General features: G+C 46.7%; 2 protein-coding genes across 6 annotated transcripts in view; both read right to left on the reverse strand.

Moving 5' to 3' along the window:
• LOC116595144 (signal-regulatory protein beta-1-like) overlaps positions 1-27,977 on the reverse strand; it is a 202,355-nt gene that overhangs the window by 5,963 nt on the left and 168,415 nt on the right. For 2 of the 5 annotated variants that reach the window (XM_032351192.1, XM_032351178.1), the window contains exons 4-5: positions 4,284-4,622; positions 736-843 (exon numbers count right to left, since the gene is read on the reverse strand). In XM_032351192.1, the coding sequence (XP_032207083.1) occupies positions 736-843; positions 4,284-4,622 (447 nt within the window). Of the gene's footprint in view, positions 1-735; positions 844-4,283; positions 4,623-5,213; positions 5,535-7,897; positions 8,255-9,000; positions 9,152-27,977 lie in introns of those variants that run through there. The other 3 variants (XM_032351180.1, XM_032351179.1, XM_032351194.1) reach the window with 3 other exon arrangements.
• Positions 19,149-26,211, reverse strand: LOC116595150 (signal-regulatory protein beta-1-like). Its single transcript, XM_032351206.1, has 3 exons — positions 26,138-26,211; positions 25,023-25,522; positions 19,149-20,321 (listed from the first exon to the last, which is right to left on the reverse strand). Exons 2-3 carry the CDS (start codon positions 25,288-25,290, stop codon positions 20,083-20,085), a joined length of 507 nt encoding a protein of 168 aa, XP_032207097.1. The 5' UTR covers positions 25,291-25,522; positions 26,138-26,211; the 3' UTR covers positions 19,149-20,082.

Below are 27,977 nucleotides of genomic sequence, written 5' to 3' on the forward strand. Positions count from 1 at the left end.
GAGTTGGGAAGCTTCTAGTTGTTCCTTGTTTTTGGCTGGGCCCCTCCAGGAAGGAAGGAGGCAGCAGAGACTGAGGGTGCCATGAGGTAGGGGAGGAAGGGAGGAGCTGTGGAACCCATGTTCACAGCTGATTATCTGCTCATCATTCCAGAAATATTCCCCACGTGTCTCTTATGTCATTGGTGCTATTTTCCTCCTGGGACACCTATTGTGAAAGGACAGGCAGCCCCTGATAGAGGACTCTGCCACTTTAGCCTTCCTCCCTTAGGGCTTGATCCCCCCTCCCCATCCCCTCCAGTATATCTCACAGGGGGTCAGATTGGAAGCTGTCCTCAGAGCAGCCCTTTGACACCTGTCAGCATTCCTCTAAATGCAGATGTCTTGTGCCCAAAGGAGCCCCAGTGCTCCATAATCTAGTGATTGTCTCCAAGGAATCCTCCCACACAGCTGCCTCTCATTCAGCCTCTCTGTCCGCTTCCTTCCCAGAATCCCTAGGACTCTGTCCACACTCTTTGATTGTCTTTGACCCTGTCCACATTTATAGGCTAAAGGCCCCCTCCCTGACACCTCAGGGAGCCTGGACCGCTGAGACCCCTGAGAGTATCAAGGGAGGTGTGTCACATGCTCTTTATTGCAGGTGAGCGCTGACCCTGTGTGACCTGTGGGCTGCCCCTCTTCCTGACCTGGCTCTTTCTGGGACTAACCATGGCCTGCCCTCCCTGACCTACAACTTACAATTGGGCACTCGCTGCTTGTAGACATAGATGGCAGAGACAGTGATGAGCAGCAGCAGCTTCGGGCCCAGGGTGACAGCTATCAGGATTGGAGTGGATGGCCTTGACTCTGGAAAAGAAGGGATAGGAGGCACCATCAGAGAGGGGCACCCTAGAGTCCATTCCCTGGGTCCTCCACTTACTTTATCTGAAGTGACTCACGCTTATCAACGCTCTGAAGTTCATGAATTCTTCCCCTGCTCAAGGCAGAATTGCGCTAAGTCTATCTTCACCTCACTCACCCCTTCTTGGCTGTCAGGTGTCCTTCTTGATGGAAGAGGTGAGGAGAATGAGCACTCAGAAATGAGTAAGTTTGGTTTACTGAACTGATCCTCACACCCACTGGGGCAGGTCATACAGCCTCTTTCTGATGAGCTAACAGGCTCACAGTTTACAGAGTGTGGACAGATGAGGTGGCTCAGATCCAGGGAAACCCCTCACTCCTGGCCTGCAGGATGACTCTGAGACCTGGTCTTTGGACCAGGACAATGCCAAACTATCTGGGCCATAGGGTCAAATGTCTGTCTGACCTCAAGTGGAGTGAGAACAGATATCATGGTCAGTGAGGGGCAAGGATGTCCTATTTTGCTCCATGCACATGGTTTGACAACTCCCATGTACAGAGGTGAGGAGAGAGTCTTCAGGATGACCTGACCTCAGGAGACCTGCTGGCTGGACAATATCCTGGGGAGGCAAGGATATGGGGTCTAATGCTCAGGAGAGTTTCAAACACCATCCAGCTCACCTGAACCCCAGTGCCACTCACTGTCAGCCCATGTCTTTGTGTTGGACATAGAATGTTGGGTCTGGAAGAACAGCTCCCAATTTTTTGACTCCCACTTTTCTTTCTATATTTGAATTTTAAAAATCCAAGTATATTTCTGAAATATGTAGAGCAATCTGAAAGGAAGGAGTAGGGCCTCACCATATTTGCCCCTGGCATGTTAGAGAATAGCAGGTCTCTGCTGGGGGGTGGGGGGCGCTGGACTTTTTCTAAGTGAAAGAGCTGTACTGTTCATGTTTGTACCTGTTTCTAGAGGGAAGCCTGCAGCAGAAGGCTGGAGGAAGTGGGGGAACAGAGTCTAAGCCAATCCTCTCCATTTAAACAACTCATGAAGAGCATTTAGCTTGCTTGCTCTCTGTTCAAGGCTGAGTCTTTCCATGCTGACTTGTGCCAACATCTCCCTTTGCCAGTCCTGCCTCCTTCGCTCTCTCATGCATGTGTACCGAGCAGCACCCCACAGTGAGCTTTCTCTCTTCTCATATCATCTGAGAGTCTCCCTCCCTGGGTCACCTGATGTGTGGAGTTTGTCTGGTTGGGGTCTGGAAAGCCAACTCTAATGGGCCCATTTGGACTGGGGTCTCTTTCTGCCAGCTGGTCATGAGGCCCCCAGCCCTGTGGGAGGTAGAGCAGGGTAGGTGTCGGCTTGCCCTGCCCTTGTCACTGCTGAAACCTCACCATGGTGACCTGGGCTGGTGTAAGCAGAGGAGGGGAGTATCCTGGCATTCTGGAAATGATGTGATAATTACAAGAATTATGGGTTGGGTGGCTGTTGCTGGACATCAACACTTCGGAGAAAGACAGTGCAAAGTGAAGATTGATCACATGTGAAAGGTTATGTGTGAATGTCAGGGGACTTCTGTGCAACAGTGCAGACTCTTACCTCCTAGAGCTGGAGGACAGAAAAAGTTGAGGACACTGTTGGGTCCAACATAAACATAAGAGTATCGGTGCTACAGAGCGGACTGAATTCTCAGCTACACTGCACTTACTGTGCTGGAGTAGGGCCCTGATGGGGAAATATGGGAGATGGATACTGAGATGTGGGATAGGGACACTGAGGTCAAGCATTTCAAAGCCCTCTGGGCACTTTGTAATGGGCTGCTAAGTATAGGACAGAGGCTTAGCTACTCATCTCCAAATACAGCCTCTCAACCCAAAGGAAAAACAACGAAAGGACAGTAAATTCTATGGAAAACTGGCTCTCGGTAGTCCTTGAAAAGCAAAGCCCAAAATGCAAAATCTCTGGAGACAAAAGAGAAAAATCTCCACGTCCAAATGCACATCCCCTTATGCCATTCCCGTCCCACCTCCACCACACACAGGAAAGGGCAGGAGATGGTGCGGACTCATCTCTCCCACCTCTCCTGGCTCAGTAGAAGCCTGCCCCCTGGAACTCATGTGAGGTCCACCCATGGAGGGCTCTGAAAGGTAGAAGAGGAAGACAACTGGGCTAGTTGCTTCCATTCTGGAGGAGGAACCTACACCAGGTATCCCGAGTCCACACTCCCGATTCCCCAAGACCAGAAGGAGGACCTGCTGTGGTATTCCAACAACGAAAAGTCTAGATTTGATCATTTTATTCCTATTTCAAAAAAAATGAGGAGGAGCAAAATAAGCCCAAATCAAGAGAAGGAAATTTAAAAAAAAAAAAAGAGGAGAAAAAGCAAAGAAATTAACAACAAACAATAGAGAGTATCACTGAAATAAACGTGGGTTCTTTGAGAAGATTGATAAATTTGAAAAACTTCTAACCGTTGTAACAATGAAAAAAATGAGAATTGACACTTTTCCAATATCAGGGATGAAATGGGATGCCATACAGACATCACAAGGATTACTAGGTATTACTATGAGAAGCTCTATGTTCAGAAATTTGAAAACTCAGAGAAAAACACCACATTTCCCAAAAGCACAGCCTACCACAAGCATCCATTATAAAATGAAGAAGTTGAGTAGCCCTAGCTATTCAGATTCTTTTCAGGGAAATAAAAGAATCGGGTGCCTGGGTGGCTCAGTAGGTTAAGTCTCTGCCTTAGGCTCAGGTCATGATCCCAGGGTCCTGCGATGGAGTCCTACATTGGGCTCCGTGCTCAGGAGGGAGGCTTCTTCCACCTCTCTCTCTCTCTCTGCTTGCCTCTCTGCCTACTTGTGATCTCTCTCACTCTCTGTGAAATAAATAAATAAATATTGGAAAAAAAAAAAGAAACATGGAGACCCAGATATTTCACAGGAAAATTCTTTTAAGCATTTACAGGTGAATTAAAACCAAGTTAGGTCCACAAAATAAAGTTAATAGAAGAAGCTTTGGAAAATTGGAATATATACTTCATTTTAGATGATACTGGAATTATTGTTAATTTTACTAAGAGTGTAATTGAAACGAATTGGAATTGGCATAAAGTAAATGTGCTTTGAGCGATCATGACTATTGCTGGTTTGCTGTCACAAATAAAGGGAGAGAAGAGACCCCAGGTGTGACCACACATGGTCATGCAGGAGCCTGGTCAAGACTCAAAACTACAGATCCTCAGGGTCCCTTCTGGAATTTCAGAATGCCAAGTGCAGACATTTTCCATGGTGATGATGGAAAAGTGTAGAAGGGATAGAGACCATGCTAGGTGGGAAATAACAGGGGGAAGGGTGTCTGGCCAGGTATGGTGACTTAATCATAGTCAGGTGAGGAAGCAGGGAGCAGGACGCAAGAAACAAAATCACTGGGGTCTCACCCTGGGTTTTATGGGTTTCCTGATCCTTCTGGTGGGCTGAGGCCACAAGGGTATGGTTTCTGGTGACCGCGGGCTGCCCGTCGTGCTGCACCAGGCAGGTGAACACCATGCCTTCCCTGTGGGCAGATGAGTTCACCAGGAGCCAGCTTGTCCAGTTAAAGGTCCCATCCTTGTTCTCTATGAGGTCTGAGGCCCTTGAGGCCATTTCTGTTCGGGACACGTTGCCATTCTCCAACCAGGTCAGCTGGAGGCGCTGGGGGTAGAACTTCTTCACTTGGCAAGTGATCTTCACCTGGTCCCCTGACACGGTCTGCTGGGAAACCACCAAGGTGGGTGGAACTGAAACAGCACAGGTCAGAATCTCTCACCTCATGGAACAGACAGAACATGGGGAAGGGGCTCAAGAACTTATCTCCCCCAACACAGCAAGGAAGTCACTGAGAACAGGGTTAGGCATGTAGTTGGTGCTCAAACACTGAGGGTAGTCTTTGCATATGAATGAAATCCCTAAATACAGTGCCCAGCACACAGAAGGTGCTCAAGGATTGATGGCTCCTGATAGGCAAAGAATGAGTGAAATCAAGATACTCAACCCCACGCATACAGCTGGAATAGAATAACTGTAGCAAAACAAATGACCTCACTAAGCATACGGTGGTATGGAATACGGCAGGTGCTCAATAATTGGAATTGCTATGGTACAGTAAGAGAAAGTACCGAGCGCAGTAATTGTCACATGGTAGGCATTCACAACCCAGCGGCCATGGAAACAGTAGGAGGAGACAGCACATATAGGTGCAGGTGACCTGGAGGGACTGTCAGGGGTCAGACTCCAGTGAATGGAGGGCTTGCGGCAGGGAGCGGGGGAGGGACAGGCTCAGAGACTTGGGAGCTGGACCCAGGCTGGGGTTGGTGGGGAGGGGCATCTACCTCGGAGAACCTCAGACAGGTTGGCAATCCCACGAAGAGGAGGGCCCCCTTGCAAGGTCACATGGGTCACCTCACAGATGACCTGGGAGCGAACGTCCCCCGGGGCCAGCACCAGCCTGGTTGTGCTGGAGATGTTGTAGGAAGTTCTGTTTCCCTCTGGGTCCACGCTGGTCTGGGAGGCTGCCAGCTCATTCCCGTTTCTGAACCATCTCAGGGTGATGTTTCTGGGGGAGAAGCCGTGGGACTTGCAGGTGAAGTTCACTGTCTGCTCCGGCGAGGCCCTGGCTGTGGGGCCCGACACCACGGGGGGAGATGGTTTGGCTACAAGAAGAGCATTTGTGAACAATAAGCATGACTGTGGTCATCAGCGCTCAGGATACGTGTGAGGCGCTGTGGAGAACCTGCCACCTTTCTGAGAGTGTGTGGAGGGTGGTGTCCTCTCCTCTTCACACAGAGGAATCCCTGAGGTAACAGAGCTCAACACTGAGTCGCGGGCAGGGCCCAGGTGTATTTCCAGGCTGGAGTTCAAGTCCTCCCTTCTCTTCCATGCCAGGTCACTTCCCACAAATCTGGGCACAGGAAGGACATTTCTGATGGGTCTGACTTTGGCATCAACCGCTCCTAGGTACTTCCCTGCAAACCTCACTGAGGTCAGAGAGCATGTGCAGCTGTGACAAAGCCTGGCTCCTTCTCTGTGACATGGGACAGGAGGGATTTCTCCTTCCAGGGTTGCAGGGAGGGGCGAGTAAGAGAATGTAAACAGTTTTGCTTGGAATTTATCACTGAATACACAGATAGAAAAGAGTAGATGAATCAGAAAGTGGCTGACAGTAACCTCAGTCTCATTATAGTGTTAGAATCCCCCTCTGAATATTCATCTCCAGCCCTAATATGGAGAGCCTACTTGCCCCTGTTCCGCATTATGGCTTTGGAAATAATTCCCTGTGATCCCTTACCTGTAAAATAGACAGCTTTGTGAGAGAACTTCCCCTGGGTGGTCTCTGTCACTCCCTCACCAAGGAGCCAAGCTACTTTGGTCCAGTTACAACAGGACTGCTCCTTACCAGTCACTGTATCCCAAGGGGGACTTCCTGTGGTCTCCAGCTATTTCATCCACAACAGAATAAATGTCCCACCTTCTCCACCCCGACAGTGACAGCCACCCTCCTTTTCCATCTGACATTCTCACTGCAAGCGGTTATGGGGAGGGGTCCTTCTGGGTGTCCAGACATATTGACTCGACAACAACAGAGGGAAGATGTGGGGTCCCGACAGCTGAGTCTAGAATGTGATCTCTCGCTCATGAAGCCGAATACCCTCCAGGATGTGCCTCCCAGTCATTCTTAGTCTGCAGAGCCAGGAATGGGGTGCCTGGTGTTGCTGGGATTGTGGGGGCCACTCTGCTCTGTCCAGGATGGTGCCCCAGGCTGCTCAGTGAAGGAGAAACACAACCCAACTGGGGAAAGACTCTGGATGCTCTTACACGTGAGAAGCCGTGTCCTCCAGGAACAGGCTCGACACTTCACCAGATGTTTGCATACCTGTCTGATCTGGGGGTGCAAAGCTAGCCCACCTCTTCCCGTGTTTTCTTAATGTTTACTGCTGAAAAAGAGAACCATACAAGATTTACAAGAGTTTCAAGGAGAGGGTGGGCACTTTCTCCCACTTTGGCCAGCACAGTGAGTGTGCAGAGAGCAGGGCTGTGAGTCAGGCTGTGGCTCACTTTCCTGCTCAGGCCAGATCTGCTGAGCCTCAGTGTCCTCATCTGTAAATGGGCTGAGGTGGTCCCTCCAGCTTCATCCATTCTCAACTAGGGCATCCCCTGTGTGGGCAGCTTGGGGAAGAGGAAGGAGAGCTCTCCCAGGAGGAACAGATCAGCCTGGTGCTGGAGCCATGTACTAGCGCTGGTGCCCAGGCAAGGGACATATGACTGGAAAGTCCTGTAACACCCGCACAATCAGGATAAAACCACCTGCATGCCTATGTCCAGGAGCTGAGGGGAGATTCAGTGCTCTTATGGGAGTCAGTCCCTGAATTGCATGACACTTTTTGGACAGACCCACAACAAATGCCCAGCCTCTGGCATCTTCTCTATCCTGGGCTCTCAGTGTAAACAGTGAGTTTATACCTCTTCTCACTGTGATTCTTCTACGTTGAAAGACAGACATGTCCCACCTCCCTGCCCTGGGTGCATTCGTCCACAGGAAGGGAAGGGAATGTGAACTTCATGAGAAAGGAGCCCTTCCCTGTTTTGTTTTCTGCTTCCCCTGCACGCAGACGAGAGCCTGTACACAGCCGGTGCTCAGTAACTGTTGAGTTAGAGAAGAGTCAGCCACATGGAGGAGACACTCTCTGGAGGCAGGAGTAAGATTGGGTCATGTGACTAGGCAAGTCACTCAGACTGTAAGTCCTTCATCCCTAGAATCAGAGAGCTGGTCAGGATTGGAAAGGTCGACAGCTTTGGACCCACAGACTCGGATTCTAGACTTTCCCACCATTTATCAGGGGTCTTAAGCAAGTATCAGGACCTCTCCAGGCCTCTACTTCCCTGATTGGTGGAAAGGGCTGACATTGGGGACACCCACCACAACACCTGATGTTTAGTTGTTGGTTAGACAGTGGAGGGCATTCTTATTGACTTGTTGTCACAACCAGGGGACAAAGGAGGCCTAGGCCGTACTCACCACTCACAGTGACCAGAGTGCCTGGTCCAGACTGAAACTCCACATCATCAGGGGTCCCTTTCTGGAACTTCACACAGTAGTATGTTTCAGTGTCTGCTGGGTTGATGTTACTGATGCGGATGGAAAAGTCCGTGTTGTTTCTCCTTGTGACGTCTGAAACATTTGTTACTCGGGGGAAGTGGCCTCCTTTGAAACTGAAGATTAACTCCCGGCCTGGCCCTGTCCCCCTGAGCCACTGAACCGGCCCTGTGGGGAGCAGGGAGGTTAGGGTGCAGCGCAGAGTGGCTGTCTGTCCGGCTGCGACAGACACTGACTTATCAGGCTGGATCACCTGCAGCCCCGCCTCACCAGCCACACCTGGAGGGAAAACAGAGCAGTCATCTCCTCATCCTGACGTGATCCTGCGCGTCTCCTCATGTGTTTACGCACAATAGCTGCCTGACCTAGTGCACACCTGGAGCGGTCCTCGCTCCAAGCCTGTAAAGGGAGATCCCATCATGACTGAGGAAAGAAATACACAGAGAGGCTCAGTGATGTGGCACAGAGCAGGTTTGACTTCACAGCTGGATTTCCTGCCTTGGTGACTAGCTAGACCTGGAGACATCGAGAAACACAAATTCATTAAGTGAAATTATAGTACATGTTAAACTTTAGTAACAATCTTGGCACCTAGGAAACATGCAGCACATGATTAACAAGAGTTTGTGAGTACACATAGCACAGTGGAACTCTGGAGACCTCTGCATCTGTTGTGGGATGGCTGTCCTTCTGTTTGCCTCTCTGTGTTTCTGATATTTCTCCTCTTGGTCTCCACTGAGGAGCCAGGCAGCATAACATGGTTAACAAGATGAGCTGTGGAGCTGAGTGGGCTGGACATGAACCACAGTAGCTCCACTGACTTAAGTAGATGGCACTAGACTGGTTGCTCTCGCTGCCTCAGTTTCCCCATCTGCTAGTCAGGAGTATAGTCATAGCTACCAGGCAGGCCTTTTGCGGAGGGTCTGGGTAGCATGCCTGTGTTTACCTGGAAGCCCTAAATGCCCAGGGGCAGGGAGAGGTTGAGGAGGCATGGAAAGGGGAGTCTCCCTCAAGGCAGTGCTCACCTGTGAGTCCCAACAGCAGAACCAGCAGCCAGTGAGGAGGAGGGTGGGTTCCGGAAGCAGGGGCCCACATGGTGGAGGCCTGAGAATCCCGCTCTCTGCAAATGTATGTCCTGGGGCGATGGGACCTCTGTTGGGTGGGGAGGAACAGCCCGCACCTCGGTGATGGAAGAGGAAGGAAGCCTGTATGATGCAGTGACAGGGTTGTGAGGTAGTGATCTGCTTCTGGATTGTGAAACAGACGTCAGGCAGAGAGTCCTCACATGGTGTGAGCGGCCTCTTCTTATGTTTTGTTTTTGAGTGTGTGTGTGTGTGTGTGTGTGTGTGCGTTTTTAAATTATTATCATGTTATCTTAATCACCATATAGTACATCATTAGTTTTTTATGTACTGTTCCATGATTCTTCGTTTGTGTATAACACCCAGTGCCCCATGCAATCTGTACCCTCCTTAATACGCATCACTGGGCTCACCCATCCCCCTACTCCCCTCCCCTCTAAAACCCTCGCTTTGTTTCCCGGAGTCCATAGTCTCTCATTCTTGGTCTCCTGCTCTGATTTCCCCACCTTTATTTTTCCCTTCCACCTCCTAGTGTCCTCCATGCTATTCCTTATGTTCCCAAATAAGGGAAACCATATAATATTTGACTTTATCTGACTTATTTCACTCAGCATAGTCTCCTCCAGTCCCATCCATGTTGATACAAAAGTCGGGTATTCATCCTTTCTGATGGTTGAGTAATATTCCATTGTACATATGAACCACATCTTCTTTATCTATTCATCTGTTGAAGGGCATCTCAGCTCTTTCCACAGTTTGGCTATTGTGGATGTTGTTGCTATGAGCATTGTGGTGCATGTGGCCCTTCTTTTCACTACATATGTATCTTTGAGGTAATGCCCAGTAGAGCATTTGCTGGGCCATAGGGTAGCTCTATTTTCTACTTTTTGAGGAACCTCCACTGTTTTCCATAGTGGTTGTACCAACTTGCATTCCTACCAATAGTGTGAGACGGTTCTCCTTTCTCCACAACCACTCCAGCATTTCTTGTTCCTTGTCTTGTCAGGTTTTCCCATTCTAACTGGTGTAAGGTGGTATCTCAATATGGTTTTGTTTTGAATCTGCCTGATGACTAATGACGGTGAACATTTTTTCATATGTTTGTTAGCAATTTGCATGTCTTCTTTGGAGAAATGTCTGTTCATGTCTTCTGCCCATTTTTTGACTTGATTATTTGTTCATTGTGGATTGAGTTTGAGAATTTCTTTATAGATCTTGGATACTAGCCCTTTATCTGTAGTGTCATTTACAAGTATCTTCTCCCATTCCGTGGGTTGTCTCTTTATTTGATGTTGTTGACTGTTTCCTTTGTTGTGCAGAAACTTTTTATCTTGATGAAGTCCTAAAAGTTTATTTTTGCTCTTGTTTCCCTTGCCTTTGGAGACGTGTCTTGAAAGAAGTTGCTGTGGCTGATGTTGAAACAGTTACTGTCTATGTTTCCTCTAGGATTTTGATGGATTCCTGTCTCACACTGAGGTCTTTCATCCATTAGATTTTAAGCTAAAGACCATAGTTAGAGATACAAAAGGACACTATATCATTCTTAAAGGGTCTATCCAACAAGGGGATCTAACGATTGGAAATATCTATGCTTCCAACATGGGAACAGTCAACTATAAAAGGCAACTGTTAACCAAAATAAAGAGACATATTGATAATAAAACATTAATAGTAGGAGACTTCAACACTCCACTCTCAGCAACAGACAGATCCATCTAAGGAGAAAATCAACAAAGAAACAAGAGTTTTGAATGACACACTGAACTAGATGGACTTCATAGATACATACAGAACATTCCACCCTAGAACAACAGAATATTCATTCTTCTCAAGTGCACATGGAACTTTCTCCAGAATAGACCACATACTGGGTCGCATATTAGGTTTCAACCAATACCAAAAGGTTGAGATTATTGCCCGTAATTTCTCAGACCACAGTACTTTGAAACTGGAACTCAATCATAAGAAATAATTTGGAAGAAATTCTTCTTATGTTTCAGAGAGAGTGGACAGGTCCAGCAGAAATGATGCTTCTTGCCCGCCTGGGGCCTCTGCTTTCTGCGCTGGGCTCCTCCCCCCCATCTTGAGGTCTTCATGGTGGTTCTCCACTTGGGAGCCCCAAGCTAAGAAGGATCTGCAGTTAGGAGCTGTGTCTCATCTCCTGAGCTCTGGACACCTGGGGGTGGCTGTCTTGTGACCTCACTCTGTACCGGCTTCCACTAAGAGCTTCTGAGCTGGAGAAAGAAATGAGTTCATCAGGACCTAAAAAATTTGGGGGTCAAATGATGTCTGCTCCAGAAATAACTCCCTATGCCAACCCCTTATTGATGGAAACTTAGCCCAAATGCACAGTGCAGTGTGGACTTCAGAAGCTGTATTTGTTTAGGGTATGTGGTTGGCTCAGTTGGTGAAGTGAGCAACTCTTGATCATGCGGTTGTGAATTTGGGTCCCAAATTTGGTGTAGAGTTTACATAAAAAAGAAATAAAATCGTTAAAAAAAAGAAGTTTTATATGCTTGCCTCTAACAAAAAGCATCATTTCTTCCACTATCTGGAGAGGAAGCGTGTTTTATGTCCCAGAGATCACTCTCCCCGGCATTTTTCTGAGCAAAATGAAGGCCATAGCTTCACATAATCTCGGCTGAATGTTTAGAGCAGCTTTTCTCAAATGGAAAAAAATTGGAAACATGCAAAATGCCCAGTGATAACTGAATGGTTGAACAAACTGTGGTGCATTCCTACCAGGAAATGCAACACAACAATAAAAAGGCATAACTTATTTACATGTGTCGAACTTGTGAGATTCCAAGGCTTTATGTGGAAGGATCAAAACCACTCTCAAAATGTCCATACTGTGGGACTCCACTTCCAAAACATTCTCAAAGCCAAAGAGAACAGATCAGTATGTGCCAGAGGTTTCGATGGTGGGGCTGGCTGTCACCAAGAAAGGCTAGCACAAGGGTAAGCTCTGCAGCCATGGAATTGTTCTGTACCCTGAATATTGTGGTGGTTACCCAAAATGCACATGAGCAGATCAATGCAAACAAAATCTGGGAATGTTACAAGGTTGAGACACTTGATGTAATAACCACTGAGTGTCATATGTTACTCGTGATTCACTAAATTCTACTCCTGAAACTAACATTATTATATGTAAAATAACTTAATTTAAATAAAATCTTGAAAGAAAAAAAAAAGATTGAGTATAAAACACTGTGTCATTGTCATTATAATGTGTGCTGACTATGACATTATCTAAAATTAAAATGTTAAGGGGGTGGGGTAGAAATATGCACATGTGGTATGGTTTCCATAATAACAGAGCATTGCATCCCCATCATCCAGAGTGGGAAGTCAGTGAATAAAGCTTATGGGTGAGAAGTCAGGAAGAGATAATATCTGCATGCTCTATGAAATCTAAGTATAGAATCTAGAAGAATCAGTTAAAAAGTATAAGTTATCCTGCCACATTATGAGACTGTAGGTATGACTCATGTGGCAGGATACAAAGTCAATTACAAAGTCAATGTACAGAAAATCAGCTGCTTTCTTATACACTAAAAATGAAAATACAAAAAGGGAGATCAGAGAATCGATTCCATTTACTATAGCACCAAGTAAATTTTAATTTGTTTTCTAAATTTTAATATGCTATTTTTAATTTCTTTCTAAATTTATTTCTCTTCTTACTTTTATCATTAAATTTACTTTTTATTAATTTAAATGTACTTCTAGTTTATTTCTGTATATGAATACATTTGCATGGAAATCCACTTTCTTTTAAGTGATCTTGGCTTTTATTTCATTGTTTCCCTTCAATTTTTTAAAAAAAAAATTAAATTTATATTCAGCATAACAGTATTCATTGTTTTTTTTTTTTTTTAAAGATTTATTTATTTATTTGACTGAGATCACAAGTAGGCAGAAAGGCAGACAGAGAGAGAGGAGGAAGCAGGCTCCCTGCTGAGCAGAGAGCCTATGCGGGACTCGATCCCAGGACCCTGGGATCATGACCTGAGCTGAAGGCAGAGGCTTTAAACCACTGAGCCACCCAGGTGCCCCCAGTATTCATTGTTTTTGCACCACACCCAGCACTCCATGCAGTCCGTGCCCTCTCCAATACCCACCACCTGGTTCCCCCAACCTCCCACCCCCCGCCACTTCAAACCCCTCAGATTATTTTTCAGAGTCCATAGTCTCTCATGATTCACCTCCCCTTCCAATTTACCCCAACTCCCTTCTCCTCTCTAATACCCCTTGTCCTCCATGCTATTTGTTATGCTCCACAAATAAGTGAAACCATATGATAATTGACTCTCTCTGCTTGATTTACTTCACTCAGCATAATCTCTTCCAGTCCCGTCCATGTTGCTACAAAAGTTGGGTATTCATCCTTTCTGATGGAAGCATAATACTCCATAGTGTATATGGACCACATCTTCCTTATCCATTCGACTGTTGAAGGGCATCTTGGTTCTTTCCACAGTTATAGCACCAAGAACAATAAGATACCTGGGAATAAACCTAACCCAAGAGGTAAAGGATCTGTACTCGAGGAACTATAGAACACTCATGACAGAAATCGGAGAAGACACAAAAAGATGGAAAAGCATTCCATGCTCATGGATTGGAAGAATAAACATTGTTAAAATGTCTATACTGCCTACAGCAATCTATACTTTCAATGCCATTCCGATCAAAATTCCACCGGCATTTTTCAAAGAGCTGGAGCAAACAATACTAAAATTTGTATGGAATCAGAAGAGACCCTGAATTGCTAAGGAAATGTTGAAAAAAAAAAAAACTGGGGTCATCACATGCCTGATTTTAAGCTTTACTACAAAGCTGTGATCACCAAGACAGCATGGCACTGGCATAAAAACACACTGACCAGTGGAACAGAGTAGATAGCCCAGATATGGACCCTCAACTCTATGGTCAAATAATCTTCAACAAAGCAGGAAAAAATATGCAGTGGAAAAAAGACAGTCACAATATTATTCTGAAACTGTTGACTGTATTCTCCTGTGCTGTACTCTCATCCCCATGATTTACAAGGTGAAGAAGTTCTCTTTAATAATTTTTTTATTATATTATGTTAGTCACCATATAGTTTATCATTAATTTTTGATGTAGTGTTCCATGATTCACTGTTTACCTATATCAAAAAATGTGCTTCATGCAATCCATGCCCTCCTTAATATCTATCACCGGGCTCACCCATCCCCCCACCCACCTCTCCTCAGTTTGATTCCCAGAGTCCATAGTCTTTCACTGTTCATCTCCCACTCTGATTCTCCACCTCCTTCATTTTCTCCTTCCTTCTCTTAATGTCCTCCATGCCGTTCCTTATGTTTCACAAATAAGTGAAAGCATATGATAATTGTCTTTCTCTGACTTATTTCACTTAGCATTAGCTCCTCCAGCTCCACCCATGTTGATGCAAAAGTTGGGTATTCATCCTTTCTGATGGCTGAGTAATATTCCATTGTATATATGGATTACATCTTCTTTACCCATTCATCTAATGAATGGTATCTTGGCTCCTTCCACAGTTTGCCAAAATTCTCAACAAGATCCTAGCTAATAGGATCCAGCAGTATATTAAAAGGATTATCCATCACCACCAGGTGGGATTTATTCCTGGGAGGCAAGGGTGGTTCAACATTTGCATATCAATCAATGTGACAGAACACAGAAGTAAGAGAAGAGACAAGAATCACATAGTCCTCTCAATTGATGCAGAAAAAGCATTTGACAAAATACAGCATCCTTTCCTGATTAAAACTCTTCAGAATATAAGGATAGAGGGAACATTCTTCAATTTCACAAAAACCATCTATGAAAAGCCCACAGTGAATATCATTCTCAAAGGAGAAAAGCTGAGAACCATTCCCTTAAGATCAGGAACATGACAAGGATGCCCACTCTCGCTACTATTGCTCAACATAATACTGGACGTCCTAGCAATAGCAATCACTCCATGGTCAAATAATCTTCAACAAAGGAAGAAATTGGAAACATTTAGGGTGAATATCATGGGGGACTGAGAAGCAGGTTGTTCTTGGATCTCTGGGTGCCAGGCTTTGGAGTGAGCTCTAGCAGAGGACAGAGGCCTGAGAAAGGAAGAGGAACCTTAGACTTGGGAAGTAAGATAAAATCTGGGTATAGAAACACAGACATCTCCCCACCACACATTTCCTCGAATTGCCCTCCAAGGGAGTGCAAGAGGCAGAGATCCATCTGAGGACAAGATGTTGACATTTTTTTTTTTTCAAATAGAGTTACTTTTTTGGGACAGTTTTACATTTAGAGAAAAATTGGAAAAAATCACACAGAGTTCCAATATATAGGTACATACAGTTTCTTCTCTTTATAGCATTTTACAGTTATTTGTTGCATCTGTTATAATTAGTGAACCAATACTGGTGCACTGTTATTAACCAAAATCTGTAGTTTGATTTTGTCTTAGCTTGGGCCGCTATAACAAAACAGCATAAACTGGATGCCTTGAAACAACAGAAACTTATTTCCCACAGTCCTGGAGCCTGGAAGTCTGAGATCAGGGTGCAATGATAGTTGGGTTGTGATGAGATCTCTCTTTGAAGTTGCAGAATGCCAACTACTTGTGTTTTCACCTGGTGGATGGAGTGAGCTGGCTGTCTGGCCCCTTTTCATGAAGGCAATGATCCCATTCATGAGGACTCCACCCTCATGACCTCATTATCTGCAAAGTCCCCACCTCCAAATCCCATGAGCATTGGAGAGGTACAAGTATTCAGTCCAGAAGAGATTTTTCTGGGTTTCACTCCATGTCCCTTTCTGTCCCAGAATTCCATGCAGTATACCACATTACATTTTCTTGTCATGTCTCTCTAGGCTCCTTTCAGCTGTGAGAGCTTCTTGGACTTTCCTTGATAGCAACAGCCTGACAGTTTTGCGTGCTGCTCAGGTATATGTTGGAATGTCCCTCACTGAAATTTGTTGGATGCTTTTCTTTTCTTTTTTAAATATTTTATTTATTTATTCCACAGAGAGATCACAAGTAGGCAGAGAGGCAGGCAGAGAGAGAGGAAGAGAAGCAGGCCCCCTGCTGAGCAGAGAGCCCGATGCGGGGCTTGATCCCAAGACCCTGGGATCATGACCTGAGCTGAAGGCAGAGGCTTTAACCCACTGAGCCACCCAGGCGCCCCTGTTGGATGCTTTTCTAATACACAAACTGGGGGAGTGGGTTTGGGGAGGAAGGTCATGTGGAAAAGTGTCATTTTTCATCACATTATATCAGGGAGCACACTGTGGCCATGGTTTATGACTATTGGTGAACTTGTGATTGCCTGGCTGGACTGTATTTGTCAGGTCTTCCCTCTGCAGTTACTCCCTATTCCTCCTTGCCATTCTGTCATCTTTGAAGGGGAGTCACACCAGTTCCTGCACTCCAGTAGTATGCAGTTAAGCTCCCTTCTGAGGGTGAAGTGTCTACAAAAATCATTTGGAACTGTGCTGTACAGGAGAGAAAAGTTTATTAATTTATTCAGTTATTTACTTATATCAATACAGGTCCAAAGATATTTATATGTGCGGTTATAATTGGTTTTAGTTAATTCAGGCAGCTATAACAAAACACCCCAGAATGGGTGCTTAGGGAACAAAAGAACGTTCTTGTTCATAGTTGAAGAGGCTGGAGACTGAGATCATGGAACCAGTGTGGTTGAGACACGGCCCTCACAGATTTCTCCTTGTCTCCTCACATGGCTGAAGTGACTGGGATCCCTGGCGGGGGGGGTCTCTTCTATAAGGGCTAATCCCACTCATGAGACTAGAGCACCCATAACCTGCTCACCTTCTGGAGCCAACCCCCCACCAACACCATCCCGTGGGATTGAGGATTCTAACACTCAGTTTTGTGGGGACTTGAACATTTAGATGATAACAGAACCAGATACACTTTACTTATTTGTTGCCCAAACTTTTGCACATTGGCCACTGGGAGCTATCCCAGAAGGTTCCTGTAACTGTTCCTGTACTCTGATCAGTGGGTTATTGTTTTGTTTTTTGAAAATCCACCTGCTTGCTTTCTGGAGCATAGGAATTTCTGATAGAACTTTCAAACACAAAGAAGAGATAGTAGTATTTATTGAAATGGTTTTAGGTACATGTACCAGTATTGAATAAAGTGAAATGGTATTTTAAAATCCAACATCTGGTAGAAATTGATGTTTTCAATGATATGTTCCCCAATTTATGTTTTAAAAATGTGATGGCCTAACACAGGGCCATCATTGACTGGCAACTGAGGACTGAGTTTGTGTGGTGCAGACTGAAGAATGTCAGTCGCCACAGGTCAGTTAAATACCATCAGTCTCTGAACTCATTTGCCACGAAGGAATTTTTCATGGCAATTATGTACATGAAGTACAAACTTTGCTGTCAGCTGTCAGCTGCTCTCCTCAGGCCGCAAATCTCTATGTAGCCAACAGGTGTTCATCAGGATAAGTAAGCATCACGTCTTTCAAAGCCAGAAGTGGTAGTTCTCTGTGACTCTGTTATTCACTTTACCACAGACAGCAATGCAGGTGGTTGTGTTGTCTCCAGGTCTCCCAACAAGGGACCCAGGGACATTATACACAAGTGAATAGTAGCCAAAGGGAATTGGCACAAAGCTGAAAGTATGATAGGGAAAAGAGAAAAGATGAGGCTTCAGGTAAAGTTCAAATTGAATGGGAGTGGGGCTCATGAAGGTGTAGCTGCCACGGGAATGGTGATGGGGTGCTGGTCCCCAGTGTGTGGATATGCAGGTGGAGGAGCAGAGTGAGACAAGCTTACCACATCCTTGAAGAAGGTGGTGGGAGGGAGGGTGAAAATATCCCAAGGTTGTGACACCAGAAGTATTCAAATTAATATTGTAAGGATTTCATAACATTGAAAGTACAAGGGATAGAATAGTGGAAGCTAATCCCAATTGAGACTGAAGTGAGGTAATTCAGATGTTGGCCCTATATGGTCAACCATGTAATCAGAATAAGGCTTGCACTGTGCAAACTACTGATGAAGAGTCTTTACAAAAAACCCCAAAATGCTTCCCTTTTCAGTGTTTCTAATATTTGAAATGACAATACACCCAACAAATAATGGTTCTTTTTTTTCAGTTTCCTATACATTCATCATTGACATTTGGAAAGTTTCTGTGTTTTAAAAAATGTTTTTAAAGGTCACAGAAAAATTGTTATTCTCCCCGGTTTGTTGAGATCACTTTGCATGGTTTCAGCTGCACCATCATTGTTCTGTCCTGCAGTGTTGTGCAAAGTGAGCACTGCCTCCATTTATCATGTCAGCTAATCCTAAGTTCTAGGAAAACAGTTTAATTAGGTTATGAACTGTGAGAACACAGAGTGGGAGAAAGGACTTGATATTTATACCGGGCGGTTTATGGAAAGGACTTTTTAATAAGGCAATGTTTAAACAGAGCTTCAAAGAGGGAGAGAGTGTCATGTACATCTTTAGGAGGAAGAAACAGAGGAATGACACAGTTTGACTTCCATTGCCATGGAATCACTGTAGCTGAAACTGGAGAGCCTGTAAGAGACAAAGAATGGTCCAGGAAGGTGTGCTGGTGGCCAGGACCAGGGAGCAGCCTTGGGGTGAGCAGTGTACAGATTCTGGGTGGAGCTCACTGGTTTTGGGAGGAGGCTTACACTCACTCCTGAGAGCTTTTTGGGAATTTTTCAAGCAAGTTGTTAAACACTGTTAGCTTGCCATTGGTCATATTGGGAGTGTTGACACCACAGAAGTCCACGAGCACTACAAATCAGGCTTCTTTTCCTTTCCCTGAGTGGACTGCTTCACATTTACCATCTGGCCACTGGATCTAACATCTGAAGGTAGAACTGAATATGGGATATAAAGTAAGAAAACCGAAGATGGCTCCAGGCTTCTCAACTGCCAGCTCATGTACATGAGCAGTGGGGCTGGGAAGGATGAAGGTGACAGAAGAGCTAGTATTCCCATCACAGGGAGGAGGGCATCTTGTCCCTGGGACTGAGGAGTAAGACATGTAGGTGAAGAGGAGGGAGAATCATTTCTCTTCTTCAAACCAGGATGAGATTCATTTTATTTAAGACCCAGTGAAGAACCTCAACAAGTCGGGAACATCTGGGAGTTGATAGAAATAATTCCCAAGAACATGGACATGAGCATGTAGTTCATGGCCATAGTTCCCAGAAGATGAATGAGAGGCACCTGGTATGTGTAGGTGGGACTTGTCTCTCACATTCAGGCAGATATCCATGCGTCAGTCCCCAGAGCAAGTTCCCATGATCCCTGCTGAGGACCTGGTATGAAGATCCAGCTCTAGGGTCATCAAGGATTGTGAGAAGGAGCAGAAGGGACTGTGGGCAGGTGGGTCTCTGGAAGAAGCAAGGTATTAGGACAGAGTTGGGAAGCTTCTAGTTGTTCCTTGTTTTTGGCTGGGCCCCTCCAGGAAGGAAGGAGGCAGCAGAGACTGAGGGTGCCATGAGGTAGGGGAGGAAGGGAGGAGCTGTGGGTCCCATGTTCACAGTTGATTATATGATCATCATTCCAGAAATGTTCCCCGTCTCTTATGTCCTCGGTGCTATTTTCCTCCTGGGACACCTATTGTGAAAGGACAGGCAGCCCTGATAGAGGACTCTGCCACTTAAGCTTTCTCTCTTGGGACTTGAACCCCCATCCCCATCCCCTCCAGTATGTCCCACAGAGGGTCATTGGAAGCTGTCCTCAGAGCAGCCCTCTGGCACCTGTCAGCATTCCTCTAAAAGCGGATGTCTTGTGCCCAAAGGAGCCCCAGTGCTCCATAATCTAGTGATGGTTTCCAAGGGTTCCTCCCACCCAGCTGCCTCTCATTCAGCCCCCTCTGCCCACTTCCTTCCCAGAAACCCTAGCACTCTGTCACACTCTTCGACAGCCTCTGACCCTGCTCTCATTTTATAGGCTAAATTCCCCCTCCACCAACACCTCAGGTTGTTGGGACACCTGAGACTCCTGAGGGTATCAAGGGAGATGTGTCACATACTCTTGACTCCAGTTGGGTGCTGACCCCGTGTGACCTATGGGCTGCCCCTCTCCCTGACCTGGCTCTTCTGGGACTAAACGTGGCCTGTCCTCCCTGACCCACAACTTAAAATCCGGCGCTCGCTTCTTGTGGACATAGATGGCAGAGATAGTGATGAGCAGCAGCAGCTTCAGGCCCAGGGTTACAGCCATCAGGAATGGAGTAGATGGCCTTGACTCTGCAAAAGAAGGGATAGGAGGCACCATCAGAGGAGGGCACACTGGAGTTCATTCTCTGGGTCCTCCACTTACTCTCTAAGGACCTATTTAGCCAGAGCGACTCCATCTTGGTTAAAAGCCATTTTGTTGTTTGTGCAGTAAAACTTAAACTGACCCTGCCGCCCGGGCCCCCCCCCCCCCCCCAAGGAACTTATTTAGAATCAAGTCTGGGAAACCAGTAAAGTATGGTCAGCTAGTTCCTAATAACAGAGCCCAGAATACAAGGCCAGGTCGGCCAGTTCTTGATAACAGAGCCCAGAATACAAGGATGAGTCGGGCCAGGTGGAGACATCCAATCAGTAAGAAACACACATACTTTTTCCCTAACCACCAAAGAATGTAAACCCTGATGTTTGGGTGCCAATCTTGAGCACCAATTCTGACCAGAGTAATAGGTTAGGTCAAACAGCTACTATAGGGTAAATTATAATTCAATTGGCCACCTGCGTGTGACCTAACATGACTACAATCTCATTGGCCACCTATGTGTGGCCAGACTTTGCTCTATAAAAGGTAGTCTGTAAGCTGGGGAGGGGTCACCCTCTTTGGAGGCAGCCCTGACCGGTCAGTCAGTCAGCTCTTAAGCCTGTAAGCTGGGGATGGTCCCTCTCTTCAGAGATGGCCCTGGCCAGTCAGTTTGACTTCTAATACTTATAAAATAAAGCTTTAAATAACTTTCACTTTGTCTCAGTCTTATTTCGTTTAATAATGGACCTAACAACTCTATCTGAAGTGACTCAGGCTTATCAACGCTCTGAAGCTCATGAATTCTTCCCCTGCTCAAGGCAGAATTCAGGGTAAGATGTTCCTTACCTCACTCACCCCTTTCTCACTGCCAGGTGTCCTTCTTGGGGGAAGAAGTGGGGAGAACGAGCCCTCAGGAATGGGTAAGGTTGGTTTACTGGATTGGTTCTCACACCCAATGGGGCAGGTCATAGAGCCTCTTTCTGGTGAGCCAACAGTTTCAGTTTTCAGATGGTGGACAAATGAGGTGGTTCAGACCCAGGGAAACCCCTCACTGCTGGCCTGCAGGATGACTCTGAGACCTTGTCTTTGGACCAGGACAAAGTCAAACTCTCTGGGTCATAGGACGAAGTGTCCACCTGTCCTCAAGTGGAGTGAGAACTGTTGTCACGGTCAGTGGGGTGCAAGGCTGCCCTGCTTTGCTTCATACACACAGTTTGACGACTTCCGTGTACGGAGGTGAGGAGGGAGTCCTCACAATGACCTGACCTCAGGAGACCTGCTTGCTGGACAATACCCTCAGGAGGCAAGAAAATGCAGTCTAATGCTCAGGAGAATTTCAAGCTCACCTGGACCCCATTGCCACTGTCAACCGATGTCTTTCTGTTGGACATAGACTGTTGGATCTGGAAGGACAGCTTCTGATTTTGTTATTTTATACATAGACCCATTTTTGTTTTTATATTTGAATTGAAAGAATCCAAATATTTGTTTGAAATATATAGAGTAATCTTAAAGGAAAGAGTAGGGCCTCACCGTATTTGCCCCTGGCATGTTAGAGAATAGCAGGTCTCTTCTGGGTGGGGCCCCTGGACTTTTTCTGAGGTGAAAGAGCTGTATTGCCCATGTTTGCTCCTGTTTCTAGAGGGGAGCCAGCAGCAGAAGGCTGGAGGAAGTGGGGTACAGAGGGTAAGCCAATCCTTTAAATTTAAAACAACTCACAAAGAGCATTCACCTGGCTACCTCTCTGTCAGTGGCTGAGGCTTGCCATGCTGAATTGTGTCAACATCTCCCTAGCCAGTCCTGCCTCCTTCACGCTCTCACACAGGTAGATCGGGCAGCACCCACAGTGAGCTTTCTCTCTTCTCATATCATCTGAGAGTCTCCCTCCCAGGTTACCTGATGTGTGGAGTTTCTCTGGTTGGGGGCTGGAAAGCCAGCTCAAGTGGGCACGTTTGGACCAGGGTCTCCATCTGCCAGCTGGTCATGAGGCCCCCAGCCCTGTGGGAGGTAGAGCAGGGTAGGTGTTGATTTGGCCTGCCCTTGTCACTGCTGAAACCTCACTGTAGTGACCAGGGCTGGTGTAAGCAGAAGAGGGGAGTATCCTGGCATTCTGGAAATGAGAACTATGGGTTCTTTCAAGAACTATGGGTTGGCTGGCTGTTGCTGGGGGAGAAGCTATTTGACTTGCAGGTGAATTTCACTGTCTGCTCCGGCAAGGCCCTGGCCTCGGGGCCGGACACCACACAGGGAGAGAGGGTTTGGCTACAAGAGGAGCAGTTGTGAACAGTAAGCATGCCTGTGGTCCTTAGCACTCAGGATACATGTGAGGCACTATGGAGAACCCGCCACCCTTCTGAGATTGTGTGGAAGGCTGTGTCCTCTCCTCCTCATACAGAGGAGGTCCTGAGGTTCCAGAGATAAAGTCTGAGTCCTGGGCAGGTCCAAGGTGCAGTTGCAGGCCCAATTTCAACTCCCCTCCCCTCACTTCTCTGCCTGGTGGCTTCCCATCAATCTGGACACAGGAAGGACGTTTTTGATGGGTCTGACTGCTGGCATCAACCGTTACTAGCAGCCTCCCTGCAAACCTCATTGAGGTCAGAGAGTGTATGCAACAGCATGGAGGGGACAGGGGACCCCCAAGAAAGCCAGAACCAGGCTGGCCAGCTGACCCCAAGTGGGGCTGTGGCACAGCATGGCTCCTCCTTTGACATGGGACACGAAGCATTTCTCCTTCCCAGGATTGCAGGGAGAGGCAACTAAGGGAATGCAAGTAGTTTTGCTTGGAATTTATCACTGGAAATGCAGATGGAAAAGAGCAGATGAATTAGAGAGTGGCTGACAGTAACCTCAGTCTCATTATAGTGTTAAAATCCCCCTCTGAATATTCGTGCCAGCCCTAATATGGAGAGCCTACTTGCCCCTGTTCCGCATTATGACTTTGGAAATAATTCCCTGTGATCCCTTACCTGTAAAACAAAGACAGATTTGTAAGGGAACTTCTCCTGGGTGGTCTCTGTCTCTCTCTCACCAAGGAGCCAAGTCAAGCTACTTTGGTCCAGTTACAACAGGACTGCTCCTTAACGGTCATTGTATCCCAAGGGGACTTCCTGTGGTCTCCAGCTGTCTCATCCACAACAGAATAAATGTCCCACCTTCTCCACCCCGACAGTGACAGCCACCCTCCTTTTCCATCTGACATTCTCACTGCAAGTGGTTATGGGGAGGGGTCCCTCCGGGTGTCCAGACATATTGACTCAACAACAAGAGAGGGAAGATGTGGGGTCCCGACAGCTGAGTCTAGAATGTGAACTCTCGCTGACGGAGCCGAATACCCTCCAGGTTGAGCCTCCCAATCATCCTTAGTCTTCAGAGCCAGGAATGGGGTGTCGGTGTTGCTGGGATTGTGGGGGCCTCTCTGCTCTGTCAGGCCTGTGCCCCAGGCTGCTCAGTGAAGGAGAAACACAACCCAACTGGGGAAAGACTCTGGATGCTCTTACATGTGAGAAGACGTGTCCTCCAGGAACAGGCTCGACACTTCACCAGATGTTTGCATACCTGTCTGATCTGGGTGTGCAAAGCTAGCCCACCTCTTCCCGTGTTTTCTTAATGTTTACTGCTGAAAAAGAGAACCACACAAGATTTACAAAAGCTTCAAGGAGGGGGTGGGCACTTTCTCCCACTTTGACCTGTGCAGTGAGTGTGCAGAGAGCAGGGTTGTGAGTCAGGCTGTGGCTCACTCCCCTCCTCAGGCCGGATCTGCTGAGCCTCAGTGTCATCTGTAAATGGGCTGAGATGGTCCCTCCAGCTTCAACCATTCTCAACCAGGGCAACCCCTGTGTGGGCAGGTTGAGGAAGAGGAAGGAGAGCTCTCCCAGGAGGAACAGATCTATCTGGTGCTGGTGCCACGTACTAGCACTGGTGCCCAGTCAAGCGACATACCACTGGGAACTCCTGTAACACCTGCACAATCAGGATAAAACCACCTGCATGCCTATGTCCAGGAGCTGAGGGGAGATTCAGTGCTCTTATGGGACTCACTACCTGAATTGCACGATCCTTTTTGGACAGACCCACAATAAATGCCCAGCCTCTGGCAACTTCTCCATCCTGGGCTCTCAGTGTTAACAGTGAGCTTATACCTCTTCTCACTATGATTCTTCTACGTTGAAAGAAAGACATATCCCAGCAACCTGCCCTGGGTGCATTCGTCCACAGGAATGGAAGGGAAGGTGGGCTTCATGAGAAAGGAGCCCTTCCCTGTTTTGTTTTCTACTTCCCTGGCATGCAGACCAGAGCCTGCGCAAAGCAGGTGCTCAGTTAGTGTTGAGTCGAGAAGAGTCAGCCACATGGAGGAGACACTCTCTGGAGGCAGGAGTAAGATTGGGTCATATGACCAGGCAAGTCTCTCAGACTGTAAGTCCCTCATCCCTGGAACCAGAGGGCTGGTCAAGATTGGAAAAGGCGACAGCTGTGGACCCACAGACTGGGGTTCTAGACTTTTCCACCATTTATCAGGGGCCTTGAGCAAGCATCAGGACCTTTCCAGGCCTCTCTTTCCCTGATTCATGGAAGGGGCTGAAGTCGGGGATGCCCACCACAAGGCCTGATTCTTAGCTGTTGGTCAGATAATGGAGGGCATTCTTATTGACTTGTTATCACAACCAGGGGACATAGGAGGCCCAGGCCATACTCACTGCTCACAGTGACCAGAGTGCCTGGTCCAGACTTAAATTCCACATCATCAGGAGTCCCTTTCAGGAACTTCACACAGTAGTAGGTTCTGGTGTCTGCTGGCGTGAAGTTACTGATGCGGATGGAAAAGTCTGTGTTGTTTCTCCTTGTGACGTCTGAAGCATTTGTTACTCGGGGGAAGTGGCCTCTTTTGAAACTGAAGATTAACTTCCGGCCTGGCCCTGCCCCCCTGAACCACTGAACTGGCCCAAAGGGGAGCAGGGAGGTCATGGTACAGCACAGAGTGGCTGTCTGTCTGTCTGTGACAGACACTGACTTGTCAGGCTGTATCACCTGCAGCCCCGCCTCACCAGCCACACCTGGAGAGAAAACAGAGCAGTGGTCTACTCATCCTGCCATGATCCTGTGCGTCTCCTCACATGTTTAGGCACAACAATTCCCTGAGAGAGTGCGACCAGTAGCAGCCCTCAGCCCGAGCCTGTAAAGGGAGATCCCATCACAACTGAGGAAACAAAGACACAGAGAGGCTCAATGATGTCGCACTGACCCTTTTAAATTTTCAGCTGGGTTTCCTGCCTTGGTGACTAGCTAGTCTCTGGAGACATCGAGAAACACAAACTCATTAAGTGAAATTATAGTACATGTTAAACTTCAGTAACAATTTGCCACCTAGGAAACATGCAGCACATCATTAACAAGAGTTTGGGGGTACACACAGCACAGTGGAACTCAGGAGACCTCTTCCTCTGTTGTGGGATATCTCTCCTTCTGTTTGCCTCTCTGTTTCTGATGTTTCTGCACGTGACCTCCACTGAAGAGCCATTCAGCATAACATGGTTAACAAGATGTTATGCTTGTGTTTTAAGCTGTGGCGCTGAGTGGGCTGAACATGAACCCCAGTAGCTCCACTGACTTAAGTAGGTGGCACTGAGCTGGTTGCGCTCTCTGCCTCAGTTTCCCCATCTGCAAGTCAGGAGTACAGTCCTAGCTCCAAGGCAGGCCTTCTGCGGAGGGTCTGGGTAGCACACCTGTGTTTACTTCGAGGCCCTAAATGCCCAGGGGCAGGGAGAGGTTGAGGAGGCACGGAAAGGGGAGTCTCCCTCAAGGCAGTGCTCACCTGTGAGTCCCAACAGCAGAACCAGCAGCAGATGAGGAGGAGAGCACATTGTGGAGGCCTGAGGGTCCCGCTTTCTGCAAATGTGTGTGCTAGGGCGATGGGGCCTCTGTTCTGTGGGGAGAAACAGCCCACCCCATCTGTGATAGAAGAGGAAGGAAGCATCTATGAAGCAGTAACAGGGTGGTGAGGCAGTGATCTGCTTCTGGATTGTGAAACAGACATCAGGCAGGGAGGCCTTACATGGTGAGAGGGGCCACTTCTTACATTTTGGTTTTTTAATTTTTAATTATAATCATGTTTTGTTAGTCACCATATAGTACATCATTAGTTTTTGATGTACTGTTCCATGATTCATCGTTTGCGTATAACACCCAGAGCCCCATGCAATCCGTGCCCTCCTTAATACCCATCAGTGGGCTCACCCATCCCCCCACTCCCCACCCCTTACAACCCTTTGTTTGTTTCCTGGAGTCCAAATCTCTCATTGGTGGAATCCTGCTCTGATCCCTCCCCCCAACTTTTTTTCCCTCCTGTTCCTAATGTCCTCCATGCTATTCCTTATGTTCCACAAATTAGTGAAACCGTATGATAGTTGACTTTCTCTGACTTATTTAACTCAGTATAATCTCCACATCCACCCATGTTGATGCAAAAGTTGGGTATTCATCCTTTCTGATGGCTGAGTAATATTCCATTGTATGTATGAATCACATTTTCTTTATCCATTCATCTGTTGAAGGGCATCTTGGTTCTTTCCACAGTGTGGCTATTGTGGATATTGCTGTTATGAACATTGGGGTGCCTGTGGCCCTTCTTTTCATTACATCTGTATCTTTGAGGTAAATGCCCAGTAGGGCGACTGCTGGGCTGTAGGGTAGCTCTATTTTCTACTTTTTGAGGAACTACCACACTGTCTTCCACAAGGGCTGTACCAACTTATGTTCCCATGAACAGTGTGAGATGGTTGCCCTTTCTCCACAACCACTCTAGCATTTGTTGTTTCTTCTCTTGTCAGTTTTTGCCATTCTAACTGGTCTAAGGTGATATCTCAATATGGTTTTTTTTTTTGTTTTTGTTTTTGTTTTTTAAGTTATTTATTTATTTTTTAAATTTTTTTTATTTTATTATTATTTTTTTTATTTCCAGCATAACAGTATTCATTATTTTTGCACCACACCCCGTGCTCCATGCAATCCGTGCCCTCTATAATACCCACCACCTGGTACCCCAACCTCCCACCCCCCGTCCCTTCAAAACCCTCAGATTGTTTTTCAGAGTCCATAGTCTCTCATGGTTCACCTTCCCTTCCAATTTCCCCCAACTCCCTTCTCCACTCTAAGTCCCCATGTCCTCCATGCTATTTGTTATGCTCCACAAATAAGTGAAACCATATAATGAAACAAGATGGGATTGGGAGGGAGACAAACCATAAGTGACTTTTAATCTCACAAAACAAACTGAGGGTTGCTGGGGGGAGGGGGTTTGGGAGAAGGGGGTGGGATTATGGACATTGGGGAGGGTATGTGCTTTGGTGAGTGCTGTGAAGTGTGTAAACCTGGTGATTCACAGACCTGTACCCCTGGGGATAGAGTATTATGCCTCCATCAGAAAGGATGAATACCCAACTTTTGTAGCAACATGGACGGGACTGGAAGAGATTATGCTGAGTGAAATAAGTCAAGCAGAGAGAGTCAATCATCCATTAGATTTTAAGCTAAAGACCATAGTTAGAGATACAGAAGGACACTATATCATTCTTAAAGGGTCTATCCAAAAAGGGGATCTGACGATTGTAAATATCTATGCTCCCAGCATGGGAGCAATCAACTATAAAAGGCAA

Source organism: Mustela erminea, chromosome 7 (genome assembly GCF_009829155.1).
Source record: "Mustela erminea isolate mMusErm1 chromosome 7, mMusErm1.Pri, whole genome shotgun sequence".
Lineage (NCBI taxonomy): Eukaryota > Metazoa > Chordata > Mammalia > Carnivora > Mustelidae > Mustela > Mustela erminea.

Coding starts and splice junctions, on each gene's coding strand:
- LOC116595150 (XM_032351206.1), bottom strand. CDS start 25,290: ATGACCTCCCTGCTCCCCTTTGGGCCAGTTCAGTGGTTCAGGGGGGCA. Junction 20,322..25,022: donor CACTCTGGTCACTGTGAGCA/GTGAGTATGGCC, acceptor CTTCTTTTGCAG/AGTCAAGGCCATCTACTCCA.